This window comes from Procambarus clarkii, chromosome 79 (assembly GCF_040958095.1).
Source record: "Procambarus clarkii isolate CNS0578487 chromosome 79, FALCON_Pclarkii_2.0, whole genome shotgun sequence".
Classification (NCBI taxonomy): Eukaryota; Metazoa; Arthropoda; class Malacostraca; order Decapoda; family Cambaridae; genus Procambarus; species Procambarus clarkii.
In genome coordinates, this window is record NC_091228.1 from 19,566,763 (window position 1) to 19,589,582 (window position 22,820).

Sequence of the window (22,820 nt, forward strand, 5' to 3'; positions counted from 1 at the left end):
AGTAAATACACACACACACACACACGCATACGCACAGCGTGGCGTCCACCTTTAGTCAAACACAAAATGAAGTTAGAAAAGGTTCAGAGGTATGCCACCAGGCTAGTCCCCAAGAAATGAGAGGAGAAAGAGAGTACACCGAGAGGAATGAGCTATGGGGGAAAAATTACTGGAACTGAACCTCATGACACTGGAAGGCAGACGAGTTAGGGGAGACATAATCACGATCTACCAAATTCTCAGAGGAATTGACACAGTAGATAAAAATAAACTGTTTAGTATGGATTGTACATGAACAAGGGGACACAGGTAGAAACTGAGTACCCAAATGCGCCACAGGGATGTTAGAAAGAACTTTTTCAATGTCAGAGTAGTTAACAAATGGAATGCATTAGGCAGTGATGTGGTGGAGGCTGATTCCATAAACAGTTTCAAATTTTGATATGATAGAGCCCAATAGACATGACAAGGTAGGAGAGAGCGATAGCGGCAGAAGCAAGGAAAAAGCGCAAGGCGAGAGGAGAAAACCAGGAAATCACAGCCCCCTAACACAATATCACCAGACGTGAGAGGGGGAACCCACAATAAGCAGCCCAGTAACACCAGAGGGGAGGGCTACTCCACCACCCTCCTCTTCATAGAAAACTCCCCTACCCTGAACCCTCCCTGCCCCTACTCAAATGCTCTGTCAGCCCTCCCTCCCTCCTAACCCCATACTTTCCCAGGTCCTCCTTCCCTTTTCTCCTCATTCCTTCCCTTCTACTCCCTTCTTCACTTCCAACATTTCCACCTTCCCCCCTTTCCCTCCCTGTCCCCTGTCCCCCTTCATCCCATTCCCTCCCAGTCTCCCTTTCACTTGACCCCCCCACCCCTCACCCCAGTATCCTCTGAGACTCTTATCCACCTCACAAATCCTCTCACTTATGAAACAGCTTCCCCCATCAGCAGAACACTCACAAAGAAGGGGACATGAGAATGAACAGAAGAAAGTGAGTCTCAAGACAATGTACACTAACATAGATGGAATTACAAATAAATCATATGAACTTAGAGAAGAGGAACAAGAAGAAAACTCAGGCATAATAGCACTCACAGAAACAAAGTTAACGAAAACCATAACAAATGCAGTGTTTCCACAGGAGAACTATGTAGTGAGGAAAGAGAGAGAAGGAAGGGGAGGTGGTGGTGTAGCTCTGCTGGTAAGAAAAGGCTGGAGTTTTGAGGAGATGGTTATTTAAGGCTATGAAGATTTCTGTGACTACATAACAGGTACCATAACAATTGGAGGACAAAAAATTATAATCATAGTCATATATAACCCATCACTAAATGACAGAAAACCCAGAAAGGACTATGATAGAAACAACATAGCCACCATAAACATAACAGAGAGAGAGCAGCTTCTGTCGCTAGCAGGAATGGATCTGGACTACTAATCATGCGAGACTTCAACCACGGGAAGATAGACTTGGAGAGCAAAGTCCCACATGGGGAGCTAAGCTGCTGGATGTGGCAACAAGTAACTTTCGAAGCCAACACATCAAGGGACCGACACGAATGAGAGTGGAAGATGAACCAGCCATGCTTGATTTGATATTTACACTAAATGAGTGGGATATAAGGGAAGTTACGTTGGAACCACCCTTGGGTATGAGTGATCACAGTGTATTGATCTTTGAGTACTTGGTAGAGCTAGGCCTCTCTCACTCAGTACTTTGTCCAACCATACTGGAAAACACTGGCGAGGTTCATCTTGTACGTGGGCCAGCCCACTGACAGTCTCACGAGGTGCCTATACCCCACGACCACTCTCCGGCCACTTGCTGGCAGAGAACCTCAGGCCACACGCTGATCGGGGCCACTTAAACAGTCGATACAGAGGTAGTGAACCTCTGGCAAAAGCCCCTAGCGTCTGGCTAGCAGCGCTTCCCAACAGGCACCCTCACTGTCGTCCGTTTCTTCCCTAAGCCGGTCCCGGGGTATGCCAATCTCTTCCAGTTCTACTTAAACACCAGTCGACACACACTGCTTTATATCGGCGGCGGTTTACTTAGTCGTCTTGCAGGACTAAGTCGAGAGAACGTCGGCTGCAGTGGAGAGTTATACATGAAGGAGTAGAGAGTTATACATGAAGGTGTGGTGAGTTATACATGAAGGTGTGGAGAGTTATACATGAAGGTGTGGAGAGTTATAAATGAAGGTGTGGTGAGTTATACATGAAGGTGTGGAGAGTTAAACATGAAGGTGTGTAGAGTTATACATAAAGGTGTGGTGAGTGATGCATGAAGATGTGGAGAGTAAGACATGAAGGTGTGGAGAGTTATAATGAAGGTGTGGAGAGTAATACATGAAGGTGTGGAGAGTGATGCATGAAGATGTGGAGAGTAATACATGAAGGTAGGGAGAGTTATAATGAAGGTGTGGTGAGTTATATATGAAGGTGTGAAGAGTTATACATGAAGATGTGGAGAGTAATACATGTAGGTGTTAAAAGTTATACATGTAGGTGTGGAGAGTTTTACATGAAGGTGTCGAGAGTTATACATGAAGGTGTGGAGAGTTATACATGAAGGTGTGGAGAGTTATACATGAAGGTGTGGAGAGTGATACATGAAGATGTGGAGAGTTATACATGAAGGTGTGGAGAGTTATACATAAAGGTGTGGAGAGTTATACATGAAGGTGTGGAGAGTAATACATGAAGGTGTGGAGAGTGATACATGAAGATGTGGAGAGTAATACATGAAGGTGAGGAGAGTTATACATGAAGGTGTGGAGAGTAATACATGAAGGTGTGGAGAGTTATACATGTAGGTGTGGAGAGTTATACATGAAGGTGTGGAGAGTTATACATGAAGGTGTGGTGAGTTATACATGAAGGTGTGGAGAGTTATACATGAAGGTGTGGAGAGTTATACATGAAGGTGTGGAGAGTTATACATGAAGGTGTGGAGAGTTATACATGAAGGTGTGGTGAGTTATACATGAAGGTGTGGTGAGTTATACATGAAGGTGTGGAGAGTTATACATGAAGGTGTGGTGAGATATACATGAAGGTGTGTAGAGTTATACATGAAGGTGTGTAGAGATATACATGAAGGTGTGTAGAGTTATACATGAAGGTGTGTAGAGTTATACATGAAGGTGTGGTGAGTTATGCATGAAGGTGAGGAGAGTTATACATGAAGGTGTGGAGAGTTATACATGAAGGTGTGGAGAGTTATACATGAAGGTGTGGAGAGTTATACATGAAGGTGTGGAGAGTTATACATGAAGGTGTGTAGAGTTATACATGAAGGTGTGGAGAGTGATACATGAAGATGTGGAGAGTAATACATGAAGGTGTGGTGAGTGATACATGAAGGTGTGGAGAGTTATACATGAAGGTGTGGAGAGTTATACATGAAGGTGTGGAGAGTAATACATGAAGGTGTGGAAAGTTATACATGTAGGTGTGGAGAGTTTTACATGAAGGTGTGGAGAGTTATACATGAAGGTGTGGAGAGTTATACATGAAGGTGTGGAGAGTTATACATGAAGGTGTGGAAAGTTATACATGTAGGTGTGGAGAGTTTTACATGAAGGTGTGGAGAGTTATACATGAAGGTGTGGAGAGTTATACATGAAGGTGTGGAGAGTAATACATGAAGGTGTGGAAAGTTATACATGTAGGTGTGGAGAGTTTTACATGAAGGTGTGGAGAGTTATACATGAAGGTGTGGAGAGTTATACATGAAGGTGTGGAGAGTTATACATGAAGGTGTGGAGAGTGATACATGAAGATGTGGAGAGTTATACATGAAGGTGTGGAGAGTTATACATGAAGGTGTGGAGAGTTATACATGAAGGTGTGGAGAGTAATACATGAAGGTGTGGAGAGTGAAACATGAAGATGTGGAGAGTAATACATGAAGGTGTGGAGAGTTATACATGTAGATGTGGAGAGTTATACATGAAGGTGTGGAGAGTAATACATGAAGGTGTGGAGAGTTATACATGTAGGTGTGGAGAGTTATACATGAAGGTGTGGTGAGTTTACATGAAGGTGTGGAGAGTTATACATGAAGGTGTGGAGAGTTATACATGACGGTGTGGTGAGATATACATGAAGGTGTGTAGAGTTATACATGAAGGTGTGGAGAGTTATACATGAAGGTGTGGAGAGTTATACATGAAGGTGTGGAGAGTTATACATGAAGGTGTGTAGAGTTATACATGAAGGTGTGTAGAGTTATACATGATAAACGTTGATCCGTTATCTGCATTTTTTGGCAAATAAATCTTCCTAACTTTTGCTCACGTTAAAGCTGTTAAATAATTTGTTCCAAATATATTATAAGGTGCAGTCCTATACATAATTGTTGACTCACTAGGTGCTGGGTGGAGTTAGTTATCATGGACCAGAGCTCTCAGTTGACTCACTAGGTGCTGGGTGGAGTTAGTTATCATGGACCAGAGCTCTCAGTTGACTCACTAGGTGCTGGGTGGAGTTAGTTGTCATGGACCAGAGCTCTCAGTTGACTCACTAGGTGCTGGGTGGAGTTAGTTATCATGGACCAGAGCTTTCAGTTGACTTACTAGGTGCTGGGTGGAGTTAGTTATCATGGACCAGAGCTTTCAGTTGACTCACTAGGTGCTGGGTGGAGTTAGTTATCATGGACCAGAGCTCTCAGTTGACTCACTAGGTGCTGGGTGGAGTTAGTTATCATGGACCAGAGCTCTCAGTTGACTTACTAGGTGCTGGGTGGAGTTAGTTATCATGGACTAGAGCTCTCAGTTGACTCACTAGGTGCTGGGTGGAGTTAGTTATCATGGACTAGAGCTCTCAGTTGACTCACTAGGTGCTGGGTGGAGTTAGTTATCATGGACTAGAGCTCTCAGTTGACTTACTAGGTGCTGGGTGGAGTTAGTTAGCATGGACTAGAGCTCTCAGTTGACTCACTAGGTGCTGGGTGGAGTTAGTTATCATGGACTAGAGCTCTCAGTTGACTTATTAGGTGCTGGGTGGAGTTAGTTATCATGGACTAGAGCTCTCAGTTGACTTACTAGGTGCTGGGTGGAGTTAGTTAGCATGGACTAGAGCTCTCAGTTGACTCACTAGGTGCTGGGTGGAGTTAGTTATCATGGACTAGAGCTCTCAGTTGACTTACTAGGTGCTGGGTAGAGTTAGTTAGCATGAACTAGAGCTCTCAGTTGACTTACTAGGTGCTGGGTGGAGTTAGTTATCATGGACCAGAGCTCTCAGTTGACTTACTAGGTGCTGGGTGGAGTTAGTTAGCATGAACTAGAGCTCTCAGTTGACTTACTAGGTGCTGGGTGGAGTTAGTTAGCATGAACTAGAGCTCTCAGTTGACTCACTAGGTGCTGGGTGGAGTTAGTTATCATGGACCAGAGCTCTCAGTTGACTTACTAGGTGCTGGGTGGAGTTAGTTAGCATGAACTAGAGCTCTCAGTTGACTTACTAGGTGCTGGGTGGAGTTAGTTAGCATGAACTAGAGCTCTCAGTTAACTCACTAGGTGCTGGGTGGAGTTAGTTATCATGGACCAGAGCTCTCAGTTGACTTACTAGGTGCTGGGTGGAGTTAGTTAGCATGAACTAGAGCTCTCAGTTGACTCACTAGGTGCTGGGTGGAGTTAGTTATCATGCACCAGAGCTCTCAGTTGACTCACTAGGTGCTGGGTGGAGTTAGTTATCATGGACCAGAGCTCTCAGTTGACTCACTAGGTGCTGGGTGGAGTTAGTTATCATGGACCAGAGCTCTCAGTTGACTCACTAGGTGCTGGGTGGAGTTAGTTATCATGGACCAGAGCTCTCAGTTGACTCACTAGGTGCTGGGTGGAGTTAGTTATCATGGACCAGAGCTCTCAGTTGCTCATATGATGTAAAATATTTTATGTAAATTTATGAAATTTTTTATCTTTGCAGAATTTGCAACAATAGACCCGGGAATATATGACTACCATAGTGAATACGTCGACGCTCTCCACATGTTTGACGTGAGTTATTATTGTCATTTATTGTGAGTCACCTCACTATCAGTGTGTGTCTCACTATCAGTGTGTGTCTCACACTATCAGTGTGAATCACACTATCAGTGTGTGTCTCACTATCAGTGTGTGTCTCACTATCAGTGTGTGTCTCACTATCAGTGTGTGTTTCACACTATCAGTGTGTGTCTCACACTATCAGTGTGAGACACACTATCAGTGTGTACTTACCTAATTGTGTATGCGCTGTTGAGCTCTGGCTCTTTGGTCCCGCTGTGTGCTCACCTAGTTGTGTTTGCGGGGGTTGAGCTCTGGCTCTTTGGTCCCGCCTCTCAAACTTCAATCAACTGGTGTACAGATTCCTGAGCCTATTGGGCTCTATCATATCTACACTTGAAACTGTGTATGGAGTCAGCCTCCACCATATCACCTCCTAATGCATTCCATTTGTCAACAACTCTGACACTAAAAAAGTTCTTTCTAATATCTCTGTGGCTCATTTGGGCACTCAGTTTCCACCTGTGTCCCCTAGGTCGTGTGCCCCTTGTGTTAAATAGACTGTCTTTATCTACCCTATCAATTCCCTTGAGAATCTTGAATATGATGATCATGTCCCCCCTAACTCTACTGTCTTCCAGCGAAGTGAGGTTTAATTCCCGTAGTCTCTCCTCGTAGCTCATACCCCTCAGCTCAAGTACTAGTCTGGTGGCAAACCTATGAACCTTTTTCAGTTTAGTCTTATCCTTGACTAGATATGGACTCCATGCTGGGGCTGCATACTCCAGGATTGGCCTGACATATGTGGTATACAAAGTTCTGAATGATTCTTGACACAAGTTTCTGAATGCCGTTCGTATGTTGGCCAGTCTGGCATATGCCGCTGATGTTATCTTCTTGATATGGGCCGCAGGAGACAGGTCTTGCGTGATATCAACCCCCAAGTCTTTTTCTTTCTCTGTCTCCTGACGAATTTTCTCTCCCAGATGATACCTTGTATCTGGCCTCCTGCTCCCTACACCTATCTTCATTACATTACATTTGGTTGGGTTAAACTCTAAAAACCATTTGTTCGACCATTCCTTCAGTTTGTCTAGGTCTTCTTGAAGCCTCAAACAGTCCTCTTCTGTTATAATCCTTCTCATAATTTTGGCATCGTCTACAAACATTGAGAGAAATGAATCTATACCCTCCGGGAGATCATTTACATATATCAGAAACAAGATAGGACCAAGTACAGAGCCTTGTGGGTCTCCACTGGTGACGTCACGCCAATCGGAGGTCTCACCTCTCACCGTAACTCTCTGCTTCCTATTACCTAGGTACTCCCTTATCCACTGGAGCACCTTACCAGCTACACCTGCCTGTCTTTCCAGCTTATGTATCAGCCTCTTACGCGGTACTGTGTCAAAGGCTTTCCGACTATCCATGAAAATGCAGTCCGCCCCGCCCTCTCTTTCTTGCTTAATGTTTGTCACCTGGTCGTAGAATTCTATTAAGGCAGTCAGGCAAGATTTACCCTCCCTGAACCCATGTTGGCGATTTGTCACGAAGTCTCTTCTCTCCAGATGTGCTACCAGTGTTTTTTCTCACGATCTTCTCCATCACCTTGCATGGTATATAAGTCAAGGACACTGCCCTGTAGTTCAGTGCCTCTTGCCTGTCGCCCTTTTTGTATATTGGGACCACATTCGCCGTCTTTCATATTTCTGGTAGGTCTCCCGTCTCCAGTGACTTACTATACACTATTGAGAGTGGCAAGCAAAGTGCCTCTGCACACTCTTTCAGTACTCATGGCGAGATCCCGTCTGGACCAACAGCCTTTCTGACATCCAGATCCAGCAGGTGACTCCTGACCTCCTCTCTCGTAATTTCGAACTCTTCCAAGGCCGCCTGGTTTACTTCCCTTTCTCCTAGCACAGTGACCTCACCTTGTTCTGTTGTGAAGACCTCTTGGAACCTCTTGTTGAGTTCATCACACACCTCTTTGTCATTCTCTGTATACCTGTCCTCGCCTCTTCTAAGTTTCACTACCTGTTCTTTCACTGTTGTTTTCCTTCTGATGTGACTGTGGAGTAGCTTTGGTTCTGCCTTGGCTTTGTTTGCTATAACATTTTCATAACTTTTCTCTGCTTCTCTTCTTGCCCTGACATACTCATTCCTGGTTCTCTGGTAACTCTCTCTGCTTTCTGGTGTTCTGTTATTCCGAAAATTCCTCCACGCCCTTTTGTTCAGTTTCTTTGCTTCCATACATGCCCTATTATACCATGGATTCTTCTTTTGCTTCTCGGATTTTTCCTTTTGGGCCGGGATGTATCTGCTCACTGCCTCCTGACACTTTTGGGTGACATAGTTCATCACATCTTGTACAGACTTAGCTCTGAGGTCTGTGTCCCAAGGTATTTCCCTGAGGAAGCTTCTCATCTCCTCATAATTTCCCTTTCGGTATGCCAGCCTTTTGTTTCCTAGTTCTTTTTCGGGGGGGGGGGGAGGGGTTAATTTCTTACTCTACCAGGTACTCAAAGTTCAATACACTGTGATCACTCATTCCCAAGGGTGCTTCCATCTTGACTTCCCTTATATCCCACTCATTTAGAGTAAATATCAGATCAAGCATTGCGGGTTCATCTTCTCCTCTCATTCTTGTTGGATCCTTGATGTGCTGGCTTAGAAAGTTTCTTGTTGCCACGTCCAGCAGCTTAGCTCTCCATGTTTCTGGTCCTTCACGCGGGTCTCTGTTCTCCCAATCTATCTTACCATGGTTGAAGTCTCTCATAATTAGTAGTCCAGATACATTCCTGCTAGCAACAGAAGCTGCTCTCTCTATTATGTTAATGGTGGCCATTATGTTTCTATCATATTCCTGTCTGGGTCTTCTGTCATTTGGTGGTGGATTGTATATGACTACGACTATAATTTTTTGCCCTCCAGTTGTTATTGTTCCTATTATGTAGTCACTGAAACCTTCACATCCTTGAACAACCAACTCCTCAAAATCCCAGCCTTTTCTTACCAGTAGGGCCACACCACCACTACCTCTTCCTTCTCTCTCTCTTTCCTCATAACATAATAGTCCTGTGGGGAACACTGCATTTGTTATTGTTTTCGTCAGCTTCGATAGTGTGTGTCACACTATCAGTGTGTGTCACACTATCAGTGTGTGTCTCTCACTATCAGTGTGTGTCTCACTATCAGTGTGGGTCACACACTATCAGTGTGAGTCTCACACTATCAGTGTGTCCAACACTATAAGTGTGTTTCATACTATCAGTGTGAGTCTCACACTGTCAGTGTGAGTCTCACACTATCAGTGTGTCCAACACTATAAGTGTGTTTCACACTATCAGTGTGTTTAACACTATAAGTGTGTTTCACACTATCAGTGTGAGTCTCACACTGTCAGTGTGTCTCACTGCTCTCATCCCCCTAGCAACACGCCTTAGAGGTTGCTAGGGCTAGGTAACCCATCCTCTTGTTCAGATAGCACCTTTTGTAGCCATGAGCACAATAGAATAAAACTTGACATACTAGGCAATTAGCGAGTAGAATATGGTACTATTCATTACACTTTATAATAGTAAAGTAAATAGTAAATAATAATACCATTCGCATAATAGTCCGAAAAATGAAGGTAAAAAACAAACTATATATTGCTAGTAAAGCTCCCTTATGCACAATATTAGACCTCATATAACGTGAGTTAGGCCTAGGGAGGTTAGGTTACGTGAGTGTCTTCACAACAAAAATCGGAAATATTTTCCGGTTTTTCTAATCCAAAAGTACCGATTTCTACTTCCTAACTGCGGTGTACGTCGGAATATGTACTATGGTCGCTATCGTTACTATACAACGGAAACAAGGAGGATTGACTGGGATAGGTCGTATAGTGGTAGTTCATTCTCTACCTCCCTCAGGTACCTCATTAAATCCCGTTTAATGACAATATGTTTGCCAGCTCCTGGACCCATGATGAACGTACTTGACAAGTTGTCTGCCGGCGGCCTAGCGGAATGTGGTCAACTTTAACCTTTTCGTATTTCAGAAGTTTTAGTTCAGGAGTTAGGTGTTCCCTGCCGTCCTGTTCTGTCGTGGCGACTTGGTGGGTCTCTGGTGTGGTCGAGTTGACCAGTTCTCTCTGGTGGGTCTCTGGTATGGTCGAGTTGACCAGTTCTCTCTGGTGGGTCTCTGATGTGGTCGACTTGACCAGTTCTCTCTGGTGGGTCTCTGGTGTGGTCGACTTGACCAGTTCTCTCTGGTGGGTCTCTGGTGCTCCCGCTGCTCATGTGGGACTCGACGCACTTGCAATGCATTCCTGACCTCTTGGGACTGACCTTTCCGGGACCGACCTCCCGGGACCGATCTCTCGGGACCGACCTCTCGGGACCGACCTCTTGGGACTGACCTCCCGGGACCGACCTCCCGGGACCGACCTCTCGGGATTGACCTCTCGGGACCGACCTCTTGGGACTGACCTCCCGGGACCGACCTCTCGGGACTGACCTCCCGGGACCGACCTCTCGGGACTGACCTCTTGGGACTGACCTCCCGGGACCGACCTCTCGGGACTGACCTCCCGGGACCGACCTCTCGGGACCGACCTCTCGGGACCGACCTCTCGGGACTGACCTCCCGGGACCGACCTCCCGGGATTGACCTCTCGGGACTGACCTCCCGGGACCGACCTCTCGGTGCCGACCTCTCGGGACCGACCTCTGGGGACTGACCTCTTGGGACTGACCTCCCGGGACCGACCTCTCGGGACTGACCTGTTGGGACTGACCTCTCGGGACTAACCTCCCGGGACCGACCTCCCGGGACCGACCTCTCGGGACTGAACTGGTTCAGTGTTGTCGGACCTCTTGCACGACTACGTCAGCTCAGATCGGTCTGCTGCTGCCACTCAGCCCTGGAGTGTTGCGATGTTTACTCTCATATTATGTCAGTCAATATTATTTTAATTTAATTTTAATTTTAAATTAAAACATTTCTTTGGTTTGGGTAAGTTGCTCTCAGTATTGTGAATCTCCCGATGATACTCCTTCCTCTACGCAAGCAGTGGGTGGAGGTTGTGATGGAAGCACTGGGTGGAGGTTGTGATGGAAGCACTGGGTGGAGGTTGTGATGGAAGCAGCGGGTGGAGGTTGTGATGGAAGCAGTGGGTGGAGGTTGTGATGGAAGCAGTGGGTGGAGGTTGTGATGGAAGCAGTGGGTGGAGGTTGTGATGGAAGCAGTGGGGGAAGGTTGTGATGGAAGCAGCGGGTGGAGGTTGTGATGGAAGCAGTGGGTGGAGGTTGTGATGGAAGCAGTGGGTGGAGGTTGTGATGGAAGCAGTGGGTGGAGGTTGTGATGGAAGCAGTGGGTGGAGGTTGTGATGGAAGCAGTGGGTGGAGGTTGTGATGGAAGCAGTGGGTGGAGGTTGTGATGGAAGCAGCGGGTGGAGGTTGTGATGGAAGCAGTGGGTGGAGGTTGTGATGGAAGCAGTGGGTGGAGGTTGTGATGGAAGCACTGGGTGGAGGTTGTGATGGAAGCAGCGGGTGGAGGTTGTGATGGAAGCAGTGGGTGGAGGTTGTGATGGAAGCAGTGGGTGGAGGTTGTGATGGAAGCAGTGGGTGGAGGTTGTGATGGAAGCAGTGGGGGAAGGTTGTGATGGAAGCAGCGGGTGGAGGTTGTGATGGAAGCAGTGGGTGGAGGTTGTGATGGAAGCAGTGGGTGGAGGTTGTGATGGAAGCAGTGGGTGGAGGTTGTGATGGAAGCAGTGGGTGGAGGTTGTGATGGAAGCAGTGGGTGGAGGTTGTGATGGAAGCAGTGGGTGGAGGTTGTGATGGAAGCAGTGGGGGAAGGTTGTGATGGAAGCAGTGGGTGGAGGTTGTGATGGAAGCAGTGGGGGAAGGTTGTGATGGAAGCAGTGGGTGGAGGTTGTGATGGAAGCAGTGGGTGGAGGTTGTGATGGAAGCAGTGGGGGAAGGTTGTGATGGAAGCAGTGGGTGGAGGTTGTGATGGAAGCAGTGGGGGAAGGTTGTGATGGAAGCAGTGGGTGGAGGTTGTGATGGAAGCAGTGGGGGAAGGTTGTGATGGAAGCAGTGGGAGAAGGTTGTGATGGAAGCAGTGGGTGGAGGTTGTGATGGAAGCAGTGGGTGGAGGTTGTGATGGAAGCAGTGGGGGAAGGTTGTGATGGAAGCAGTGGGTGGAGGTTGTGATGGAAGCAGCGGGTGGAGGTTGTGATGGAATCAGTGGGTGGAGGTTGTGATGGAAGCAGTGGGTGGAGGTTGTGATGGAAGCAGTGGGTGGAGGTTGTGATGGAAGCAGTGGGTGGAGGTTGTGATGGAAGCAGTGGGTGGAGGTTGTGATGGAAGCAGTGGGTGGAGGTTGTGATGGAAGCAGCGGGTGGAGGTTGTGATGGAAGCAGTGGGTGGAGGTTGTGATGGAAGCAGCGGGTGGAGGTTGTGATGGAAGCAGTGGGTGGAGGTTGTGATGGAAGCAGTGGGTGGAGGTTGTGATGGAAGCAGCGGGTGGAGGTTGTGATGGAAGCAGTGGGTGGAGGTTGTGATGGAAGCAGTGGGTGGAGGTTGTGATGGAAGCAGTGGGTGGAGGTTGTGATGGAAGCAGTGGGTGGAGGTTGTGATGGAAGCAGTGGGTGGAGGTTGTGATGGAAGCAGTGGGGGAAGGTTGTGATGGAAGCAGTGGGTGGAGGTTGTGATGGAAGCAGCGGGTGGAGGTTGTGATGGAAGCAGTGGGTGGAGGTTGTGATGGAAGCAGTGGGTGGAGGTTGTGATGGAAGCAGTGGGTGGAGGTTGTGACGGAAGCAGTGGGTGGAGGTTGTGAGAAAAGAAATTCTTAGAGTTGTCTGAGTGCTTATTTTCTGGAAGGAGGATCTGGCAGTCCGTCAGTGGCAGTGTGTGTCTGCCGGTTGTCTCAGGAGACCAACTGGGCAGCTCGTCTCTCTCAAGACACTCCAGGTGTGTTCCAAGACTTCGGCTAGGTTACCTAACATAAGATTTCAGTGAAAATAAACACTCAGAATTGTGAATTGCTTTATACAGTGTGTTCTAAAAGTCTGGCCCCATATGACACGTATAGTTGTAACACTGTAATTTTCGTTTAAAATATTTATTAATTTGTTTTAATTTTAAAGATTGGTGCATTAAGACGGCTTAAATCAGTAGTTTGTAATACACATCCAGAACTATATATGCACTAAAAGGTAACATAACAAGATAATTTGAAGCCATCAAACTGAACATTTTTCAGTATAGAAGTATCTTATTTTATGGCTATACTGAGTATAGCCATATAGTGTATTATATACTATAGTCTATACTGAGAAATGTTCAAAGGTCTTGCGTTGAACGCGTTCGAAAATGTAATAAAGTAAATTTATGTTATTTTGAACTTGTATTGTGATGAAAAGTTTACTGATAATTCATGAATTACAGTAACAAAATCATGGTGGTTTTCTTGTGTAAGTTGCCTATTGGGCCAGACGTTTGGGAGCCTGTGAAGCCTCTGGCTGGTCCTCTCACTCTTGCTTGTTGCTCTCTGTTTCAAATGGTGGATGACCAGTGATGACTCTTATATTGGCTTCGTAACATTATGTCCAAAATGTTTAACAACTTCTTATGTAGTGCTAAATCTCATTTGTAAATTTATTTGGGTTGTAACTGTTCACTGTGTTAGGTAATGTTCCAGTTGTCTGTCGGGCATTTCTCCAGTGTTGATATTTCCTCTCATCTTCTGGAACCTGTAAGTCTGTTTCCCATGCACATGGGTATCCAAGCCTGATGCGGCGTAAGTGTACATTTGTTGTTCTGCTGCTCCCTTTCATCAAACTAAGTAGTTCGTAGTTGGTAGATTTTTTTTTGTACCAGCACGCAGATCCTGATCTTGCAACTGCTGTGTTGGGGTCACTGTACATTTTCTGAATTAATCAAACTCTAATTATTTTCTTAATCTGTGCTCAACTCTGTGGTATATAAAAGTTTACATTCCTCCTCTTAGTTGCAAGATTTGCAGCTTCATCTGCATTGTCATTCTCTAGTATTCTATTCACACGTGAGTTAGCACCCAGTTGATAAGTACCCGACGGCCTTGACGTATGGGTGTTTGCATTAATGATATGACATTTGTGATCAGATGGATGTTGTCATGTATGTGTTCTTATTGCAAGATTTCAATGGCAGTTCTCTAATCTGTGTGTATGATTACATGTTCTCGGTGTTCAGCAAGAGCATGTTCCAAAGCCTTTTGAATCTCAGTTTGCATCTCTGTTTGTAAAGATGAACACCCGTTTGAGAGTCTCCAACTAACTACAGACTTTCTTGCCCTAACTGCAGCTCCGGTTTCTTGTCCCTGCTGGTCTACTGATCCATCTGTGAACTAAATGATGTCTCCAGATGCCAAGTTTGCTTCTATATCCATGTGTGTGCAATGATGCATAGCAGATGAGGATTAGTCTAGTTCTATATTTACTTGAAGAGTCATAATCTTAGTCGGGTGCCAGGGATTTCCAATAGGCTGCATAACGAAGTCTTCGTGTATTTCGAGCTATCTCTTTATGATTCTATTTATAATTTCGAATGTATTGCATGGAGAGTCTATGTGTTTTTTTCAAAGCTCTTCTATCCCAAGTAACTCCTCTAGTGATTATATTTTTGAGTGAACTGATTATTAGTCTAGTCAATATGTAGGTCAGCATGCAGGCAGCAGGCCCTTTTACCATTATTTCAACCCATGTTAGTTTAGTTTCTAGTCTTAGGTTTTGTATTTTAGTCCATCTGGGAGTCCCTGTTATGACTCGCATTGCATCATTTTGAATACCCTCAACCATTGCCCATTGACCAGGAGAAAGAGTGAGTAAGGCAAGCGCTGCATAATCAACTATGGAATGAACGGTGTGTATGTTAAACATTATTAACACTCTGTGTCTCGCTCCTGGATGGGGCCCTGTGATTATTTTCATTATATTCAGTCGTGATTTTGATTTCTCCTTCAGACATTAAATTTGCTTGTTGAATGTTTTTAGAACCAATCCATACTCCGAGATATTGATATTGTATAACCCCTTAAGATTAATGTCTTGAATGCGTAGGTGACTCCTGATTATTGCCACCCAGTCTCATTGCTTTAGATTTATGTGCAGATATTTTTTGCCCAAAAATACACCATTCAAATGTTACTTTATCTAGCGTCATTTGGACTTTATTCAAAAGAGAAGGACCTGTGACGACTAATGATACATCAGCATAGCTTAGGAATTTAACCCTTTCTGGAAATGTCAGGGAAGCGAGGTTTTTCATAAGGATGTTAATGACTAGCACTGAGTCTGTAACTCCTCCTTGTGGAGTCCCATTCTCATGCAACTGGTAACCTGACACTTGGCCTTGCAGGTTTACTCTGGCATACCTTTCAGGTCATTTTGAATCAAGGCAGTTTTCCTCCGACACTTTTTTTTTAACATCTATAAAATTGATTGCGGACTTGCAAGTTCGAATCCTTTCACTAAATATACGGAGATTATTATAGCAGAACCTGAGTTAACTGTTCCTAGTAATGTTGCTATGCCGTTGGCAGTACCTACTGCTCTAGTGAAGTCAAATATGTACTAATGCAGACCTCCAGTTTTCCACAGAAGCCTATTTAAGACCTTCAGTCCTGCAACATGATGATAATGGGTCTGTAATTACCAGGTTCTTTTGGCTCAGGAAACGGAATTATATCTCCTTTCTTCTAAGAGGTCGGTAGTTTACCCCAGATGCATATATAGCGTCCAATATGGCTTATTCTCCAGCGAGAGAACCTTCTTGTTTGGTGAAGGGACAACCTCATTCGTTGAAGGGAATATTCTCATTCATCCTCATTCGTTGAATATAGCTATGTTCTCATGAATGGCTGTCAACCTCTCATGATTTACTTGTTCTGACCGTTGTAGTAAGCTGATGTTAAGCTGCTCTCTCTGGAAATTGGTGAGGAAGTCTCTCAACCTCTTGTATTTGTTGAATATATGTCTGTGGTCGGAATGGTCACCCTGATATGGCTTTAATCTGGCCTCATGTCTCTCCAAGACTATTATGTTCATTTAGAGTTTGACACCACTCAAACCATCTTGGTTCCTTCACCTCTTTAGAAACTCGTCTTGCTTCAGATATCACTGCTCTTAACAGAGTTCTTCCTTCTCTTCAGATACTTTCTAAAGATGTTGAGTCAGCTCTTACTCTTTAACTTCTTAACTGTAGAACAAATAATTTTTTCGTTTTGTGTTTCCTGGGATGATGACTGAAATTGCTTTGCTGCAGCTGAATGTCTTCCTGGAGAGTGGTTTCGTGTATGTTCACATCTTCAGGTGGCGAATGCTGGAACGGTATTGTACATTTTTCCTGGAAGCTCTTGCTTGGTTCATCACTGACCTCCTGGAAGCTCTTGCTTGGGTCATCACTGACCTCCTGGAAGCTCTTGCTTGGTTCATCACTGACCTGGAAGCTCTTGCTTGGGTCATCACTGACCTCCTGGAAGCTCTTGCTTGGGTCATCACTGACCTCCTGGAAGCTCTTGCTTGGGTCATCACTGACCTCCTGGAAGCTCTTGCTTGGGTCATCACTGACCTCCTGGAAGCTCTTGCTTGGGTCATCACTGACCTCCTGGAAGCTCTTGCTTGGGTCATCACTGACCTCCTGGAAGCTCTTGCTTGGGTCATCACTGACCTCCTGGAAGCTCTTGCTTGGGTCATCACTGACCTCCTGGAAGCTCTTGCTTGGGTCATCACTGACCTCCTGGAAGCTCTTGCTTGGGTCATCACTGACCTCCTGGAAGCTCTTGCTTGGGTCATCACTGACCTCCTGGAAGCACTTGTTTGGTTCATCACTGACCTCCAGGAAGCTCCTACTTGGATCATCACTGACCTCCTGGAAGCTCTTGCTTGGGTCATCACTGACCTCCTAGAAGCTCTTGCTTCGGTCATCACTGACCTCCTGGAAGTTCTTGCTTGGGTCATCACTGACCTCCTGGAAGCTCTTGCTTGGGTCATCACTGACTTCCTGGAAGCTCTTGCTTGGGTCATCACTGACTTCCTGGAAGCTCTTGCTTGGGTCATCACTGACCTCCTGGAAGCTCTTGCTTGGGTCATCACTGACCTCCTGGAAGCTCTTGCTTGGGTCATCACTGACCTCCTGGAAGCTCTTGCTTGGGTCATCACTGACCTCCTGGAAGCTCTTGCTTGGGTCATCACTGACCTCCTGGAAGCTCTTGCTTGGGTCATCACTGACCTCCTGGAAGCTCTTGCTTTGGTCATCACTGACCTTCTGGAAGCACTTGTTTGGTTCATCACTGACCTCCAGGAAGCTCCTACTTGGATCATCACTGACCTCCTGGAAGCTCTTGCTTGGGTCATCACTGACCTCCTAGAAGCTCTTGCTTGGGTCATCACTGACCTCCTGGAAGCTCTTGCTTGGGTCATCACTGACCTCCTGGAAGCTCTTGCTTGGGTCATCACTGACTTCCTGTAAGCTCTTGCTTGGGTCATCACTGACCTCCTGGAAGCTCTTGCTTGGGTCATCACTGACCTCCTGGAAGCTCTTGCTTGGGTCATCACTGACCTCCTGGAAGCTCTTGCTTGGGTCATCACTGACCTCCTGGAAGCTCTTGCTTGGGTCATCACTGACCTCCTGGAAGCTCTTGCTTGGGTCATCACTGACCTCCTGGAAGCTCTTGCTTGGGTCATCACTGACCTCCTGGAAGCACTTGTTTGGTTCATCACTGACCTCCTGGAAGCTTCTACTTGGGTCATTACTGACCTCCTGGAAGCTCTTGCTTGGGTCTATGCTGACCTCCTGGAAGCTCTTGCTTGGGTCTTTGCTGACCTCCTGGAAGCTTTTGCTTGGGTCTTTGCTGACCTCCTGGAAGCTCTTGCTTGGGTCTTTGCTAACCTCTTGGAAGCTCTTGCTTGGGTCTTTGCTGACCTCTTGGAAGCTCTTGCTTGGGTCTTTGCTGACCTCCTGGAAGCTCTTGCTTGGGTCTTTGCTGACCTCCTGGAAGCTCTTGCTTGGGTCATCACTGACATCCTGGAAGCTCTTGCTTGGGTCTTTGCTGAACTCCTGGGAGCTCTTGCTTGGGTCTTTGCTGACCTCCTGGGAGCTCTTGCTTGGGTCTTTGCTGACCTCCTGGAAGCTCTTGCTTGGGTCTTTGCTGACCTCCTGGAAGCTCTTGCTTGGGTCTTTGCTGACCTCCTGGGAGCTCTTGCTTGGGTCTTTGCTGACTTCGAGTCTTGCCTAATATTCAGTTATCATCGTGTGAAGGACGTACTAATAGTAGCATTGATTCGTATTAATTCAACTGGAGACAACGCCAGATATATTATGCAGTTTAATTTTCTAGCAGTTAGTGAAGTTTCTTGACATTATCGTTTGAATTATTATTGGTATTGATGTTCTTGGTAAGTTTTATAATAAATATAGTTCTTATAGTCTCCGTTATTTGTGATGCCTTTCTGCCATTGTAAAACATGTATTAATTCTTTAACTTGTTTTTCAGAACTCTGGTTTGTTCGTCTTCAGCGACTTGACACTAGAGACGAGACCGTGTGAGGAAGGTAATGTTCCCTTCTCTTCATCAACGGCCTCTCTTCCTAGTGTCAAAATTATCAATGTTTACTTTGTCATTCAGCTGTTTTTCTCCAACCCGTTCTCGCACTTGCTTATAGTCAATATTGGCTTATTAATAAGTGCATATGTGACATACTAATTGATTGTGAATATTTTAGTTTACCTTGAAAAGATTCATAGAAAACACCGACCTCACCTAACCTTCTTAGTATGTTAAGATAAGCATCTTACTGCTTCTTAATTACAATTATTACTTAACCTATACCGTTGATAGGTTAAGTAATAATTGTAAATAAGAAGCAATAAGATGCTTATCTTAACATACTAAGAAGGTTAGGTGAGGTCGGTGTTTTCTATGAAGCTTTTCAAGGTAAACTAAAATATTCACAATCAATTAGTATGTCACATATTCACTTATTAAATAAGCCAATAATAACTGTAAGCAAGTGCGAGAACAGGTTGTTTTCTCAGACTCCTAATTGTAAGTGTTACATGATTATAACTGACTGTATTGCTATAAATATTTTGTACTGTTATTTATACCTGCATATTTACTGCCAAACAAGACCAGGAGCACCTTTCTTCTCCCACTTCCATAAAATCACATCATATTCAAAATGTAATAAAATTCGGAAGTATTAAATCACAAATTTGAAATGCACAATAATTATTCATTTATATTTTTCAATTGTAAATATGTAAAGTAAATTTTTATTTCAGCTTTAAAAAGTTAAAAGCCCGAACATTATGATAATAGTTGTAGTAATAATAACATTATATCAAGTCAAACTCAAAGACAAATTCAGTTAATCAGTAATTGGATATGCTGACTGTTACGGCCCTACTGGGACGCAACCGGGTTCTTCTCTGATGGTATTAAAGTTTGGGTATCCGGCCCCAAGTTAGTAGAGGCTTTCAAGGGGTGTGCCCCATAATGCAAGTTAAAGCAACAATGAAGGTACTTTAAATATACAAAATTAGCACTTTCCTCCATATATAATTTCCAGTTTTATAATTTTCCACCATATAAAATATAAAACTTAGGCGGATGTGTTACTACACTATATGAACAATGATAGTCTCCCTCTCTGAAGACGCTGGACACTTGGCGACGCTTACTCTGGGTAGCCTTTCTTGGTTTCCTTTTCCGTGGCCCACGATGAATCCATGATGAATCTACCCTGGCCACGGGCCAGCCAAATCACAATCCCACTGGGTGCCTCGTCGGGATGGTCTACAACCAGAGTCCAGCCTGTAGCTGGCAGGTACCAATCAGCATCGCTGTTAGGCCACTCCACGACTAATTCTAGGGTTGCGAGCCCTAGGCAGGAGCCTCGTGTGACTCGCTGGTCACTCTCCTCATTTGGCACACCAGTGGGTAGTCTCTTCCACCAGCCAGCCCCGGATACGGCGATTCCCGTCACTGCCACTCCTCAGGCAGGCAATTACACTCTCAGCAGATTTCGTCCGGGGGTGGCTCACAGCTTCTTCAAAGCAGACTGGTGTAGAGACCTTGGCTGCCTTGGGTAGATTGATCCATCGTCCAACACAGCAGTCCTAGGTTGACTCTGAAACCAGACACATCATCAGTACTGGGACACTACATGGGACCACTAGGAAACATCACTTACTAGCTTAGACACAAACGTCCACCTCTTCGCTCCATAGATGGCATTCACTGTCTAAGCGCCACCTCGCCAGAGGTCAGCAGCGGCTATTTCGCGAGCCGACTAGGACAGGAATCCAGCGCCTGTTGCTGGCATATCCTGTCACCACTAGATGGCGTTGTCCATGTTGTGGGGTTTTCGGGAGCGGACTCACAGATGGCGTGGACTTTATGGCTTCGTGCTCGGGCTCGGGAGTTTTGTTCGTAACACTGACTCAGGCTGGAGGCTTGAGTCTGTGGTGTTGGTGCACATGATTTTACCCCCCCCCCCCCCCCCCCGCTAGTGTTGTGCACACGACCGTGGTGTAGGTGCACAAGATGTTACCCCCACAAGTGTTGTGCACACTACTGTGGTGTAGGTGCACATGATGTTACCCCTGCTAGTGTTGTGCACATTACCTTGGTGTGGATGCACATGTTGTGCCATACTAAATTATATCTTGAGATTTGATTTTATATCTGACACATGCGAAGGTAAGTAGTCTTTTGAGCTCGGTGCTTTTTGTGGGGGGAAGGGAGGGGGGAGAAGAAGGAAGGGAAGGGAACTATCAAGGGGAAAACGCCAAGTCACTACAACTGTATAGCACTTGGAAGGGGTCAGGATACGGATTTGGGATTGGTTGGTGTGGAAGGAATGGTGCTCAACTACTTGGACGGTCGAGGATTGAACACAGAACTGCCTGACGCGAGACCGTCGCTCTACCGTCCAGCCCAAGTGGTTGAGCGGGCAATTGCTTAACTTGAATCTTCTGATGAACATAAAAACTCTTGACTTTACAGAGCGTCGTCACTATTTAGAGAGTGTGCACCACTTGGCAGAGGGTGGTAGACCTGTGGGTGGTTTTGGTGGCGGCCTCGCTGATGGCGTTGCGCCCGCCGCCGCCCGGCCCCAGTCACCCCCGCCGCCCTTCGCCACAGACAGCGCCAGTAAGAAAGGCAGCGAACAACAGCCAGATGTTCCTAGGACCAATTTCCCAGAGACTTGGCTCTGGGACATCATCGTTGTCCCGTAAGTCTCCAACTTATAGTTGTATCTGTGAAGTTGTTTCGTTTTGTTTGTCTGTGAACACTGATCTTCACAGACTATATTGGGTGTTGCATTTGATCTTTATTTCGAAAGGTTTCCAGCAATAGTTCAAATCCATAATACATATAATTTACATTCATGCAGAGCACGATAGAACTTCAGACCACCTTGGAACTTCTGACATTTCATTCCACTTACTAGAAAAACTTAACACTTATCTTGCTCTAGTGTCACACATTCCTGCACTATTTGTCAGTGGGTGGAGGTGCTGGCTGTCGACGTGTCGGTGGGAGGAGGGGCTAGCTGTCGACGTGTCGGTGGGTGGAGGGGCTGGATATCGACGTGTCGGTGGGTACCTACCTTGAGGTGCTTCCGGGGCTTAGTGTCCCCGCGGCCCGGTCGTCGACCAGGCCTCCTGGTTGCTGGACTGATCAACCAGGCTGTTAGACGCGGCTGCTCACAGCCTGGTTGATCAGGTATCCTTTGGAGGTGCTTATCCAGTTCTCTCTTGAACACTGTGAGGGGTTTGCCAGTTATGCCCCTTATGTGTAGTGGAAGCGTGTTGAACAGTCTCGGGCCTCTGATGTTGATAGAGTTCTCTCTCAGAGTACCTGTTGCACCTCTGCTTTTCAACGGGGGTATTCTGCACATCCTGCCATGTCTTCTGGTCTCATGTGGTGTTATTTCTGTGTGCAGGTTTGGGACCAGCCCCTCAATTATTTTCCACGTGTAAATTATTATGTATCTCTCCCGCCTGCGCTCAAGGGAGTACAGATTTAGGCTCTTTAGTCGGTCCCAGTAATTTAGATGTTTTACTGAGTGGATTCTAGCAGTAAAGGATCTCTGCACGCTCTCTAGGTCAGGAGGGGCTGACTGTCGACCTTTCGATGTTTGAAGGGGCTAACTGTCGACCTGTCGGTGGGTAGATTAAGGGCTGGTTATCGACGTGTCGGTGGGTGGAGAGGCTGGCTGTCGACGTGTCGGTGGGTGGAGAGTGCTAGCTGTCGACGTGTCGGTGAGTGGAGGGTCTGACTGTCGACGTGTTGGTGGGAGGAGGGGCTAGCTGTCGACGTAACGGTGGGTGGAGGGGCTGGCTGTTGACGTGTCGGTGGGTGGAGGGGCTGGCTGTCGACGTGTCGCAGGGTGGAGGGGCTGGCTGTCGACGTGTCGGTGGGTGGAGGGGCTGGCTGTCGACATGTCGGTGGATGAAGGGGCTGGCTGTCAACGTGTCGGTGGGTGGAGGGGCTAGCTGTCGACGTGTCGGTGGTTTAGGGTGCTGGCTGTCGACGGTGGGTGGAGGGGCTGGCTGTCGACGTGTTGGTGGATGAAGGGGCTGGCTGTCGACGTGTCGGATGGTGGAGAGGCTGGCTGTCGACGTGTCGGTGGGTGGAGGGGCTGGCTGTCGACGTGTTGGTGGATGAATGGGCTAGCTGTCGACGTGTTGGTGGGTGGAGAGGCTAACTGTCGACGTGTCGGTGGGTAGAGCGTGCTGGCTGTCGACGTGTCGGTGGGTGGAGGGGCTGGCTGTCGACGTGTCGGTGGGTAGAGGGTG

The 22,820-nt window shown here is 46.3% G+C and overlaps 1 protein-coding gene across 1 annotated transcript in view; it reads left to right on the forward strand.

Annotated features, from left to right (window-relative positions):
* The window catches only part of LOC123764603 (alpha-1-inhibitor 3), a 188,026-nt gene that overhangs the window by 115,262 nt on the left and 49,944 nt on the right, over positions 1 to 22,820 (forward strand). Inside the window, exons 13-15 of the mRNA XM_069314571.1 lie at positions 5,927 to 5,997; positions 18,505 to 18,562; positions 21,022 to 21,250. Of these exons, the coding sequence (XP_069170672.1) occupies positions 5,927 to 5,997; positions 18,505 to 18,562; positions 21,022 to 21,250 (358 nt within the window). The remainder of the gene's footprint in view (positions 1 to 5,926; positions 5,998 to 18,504; positions 18,563 to 21,021; positions 21,251 to 22,820) is intronic.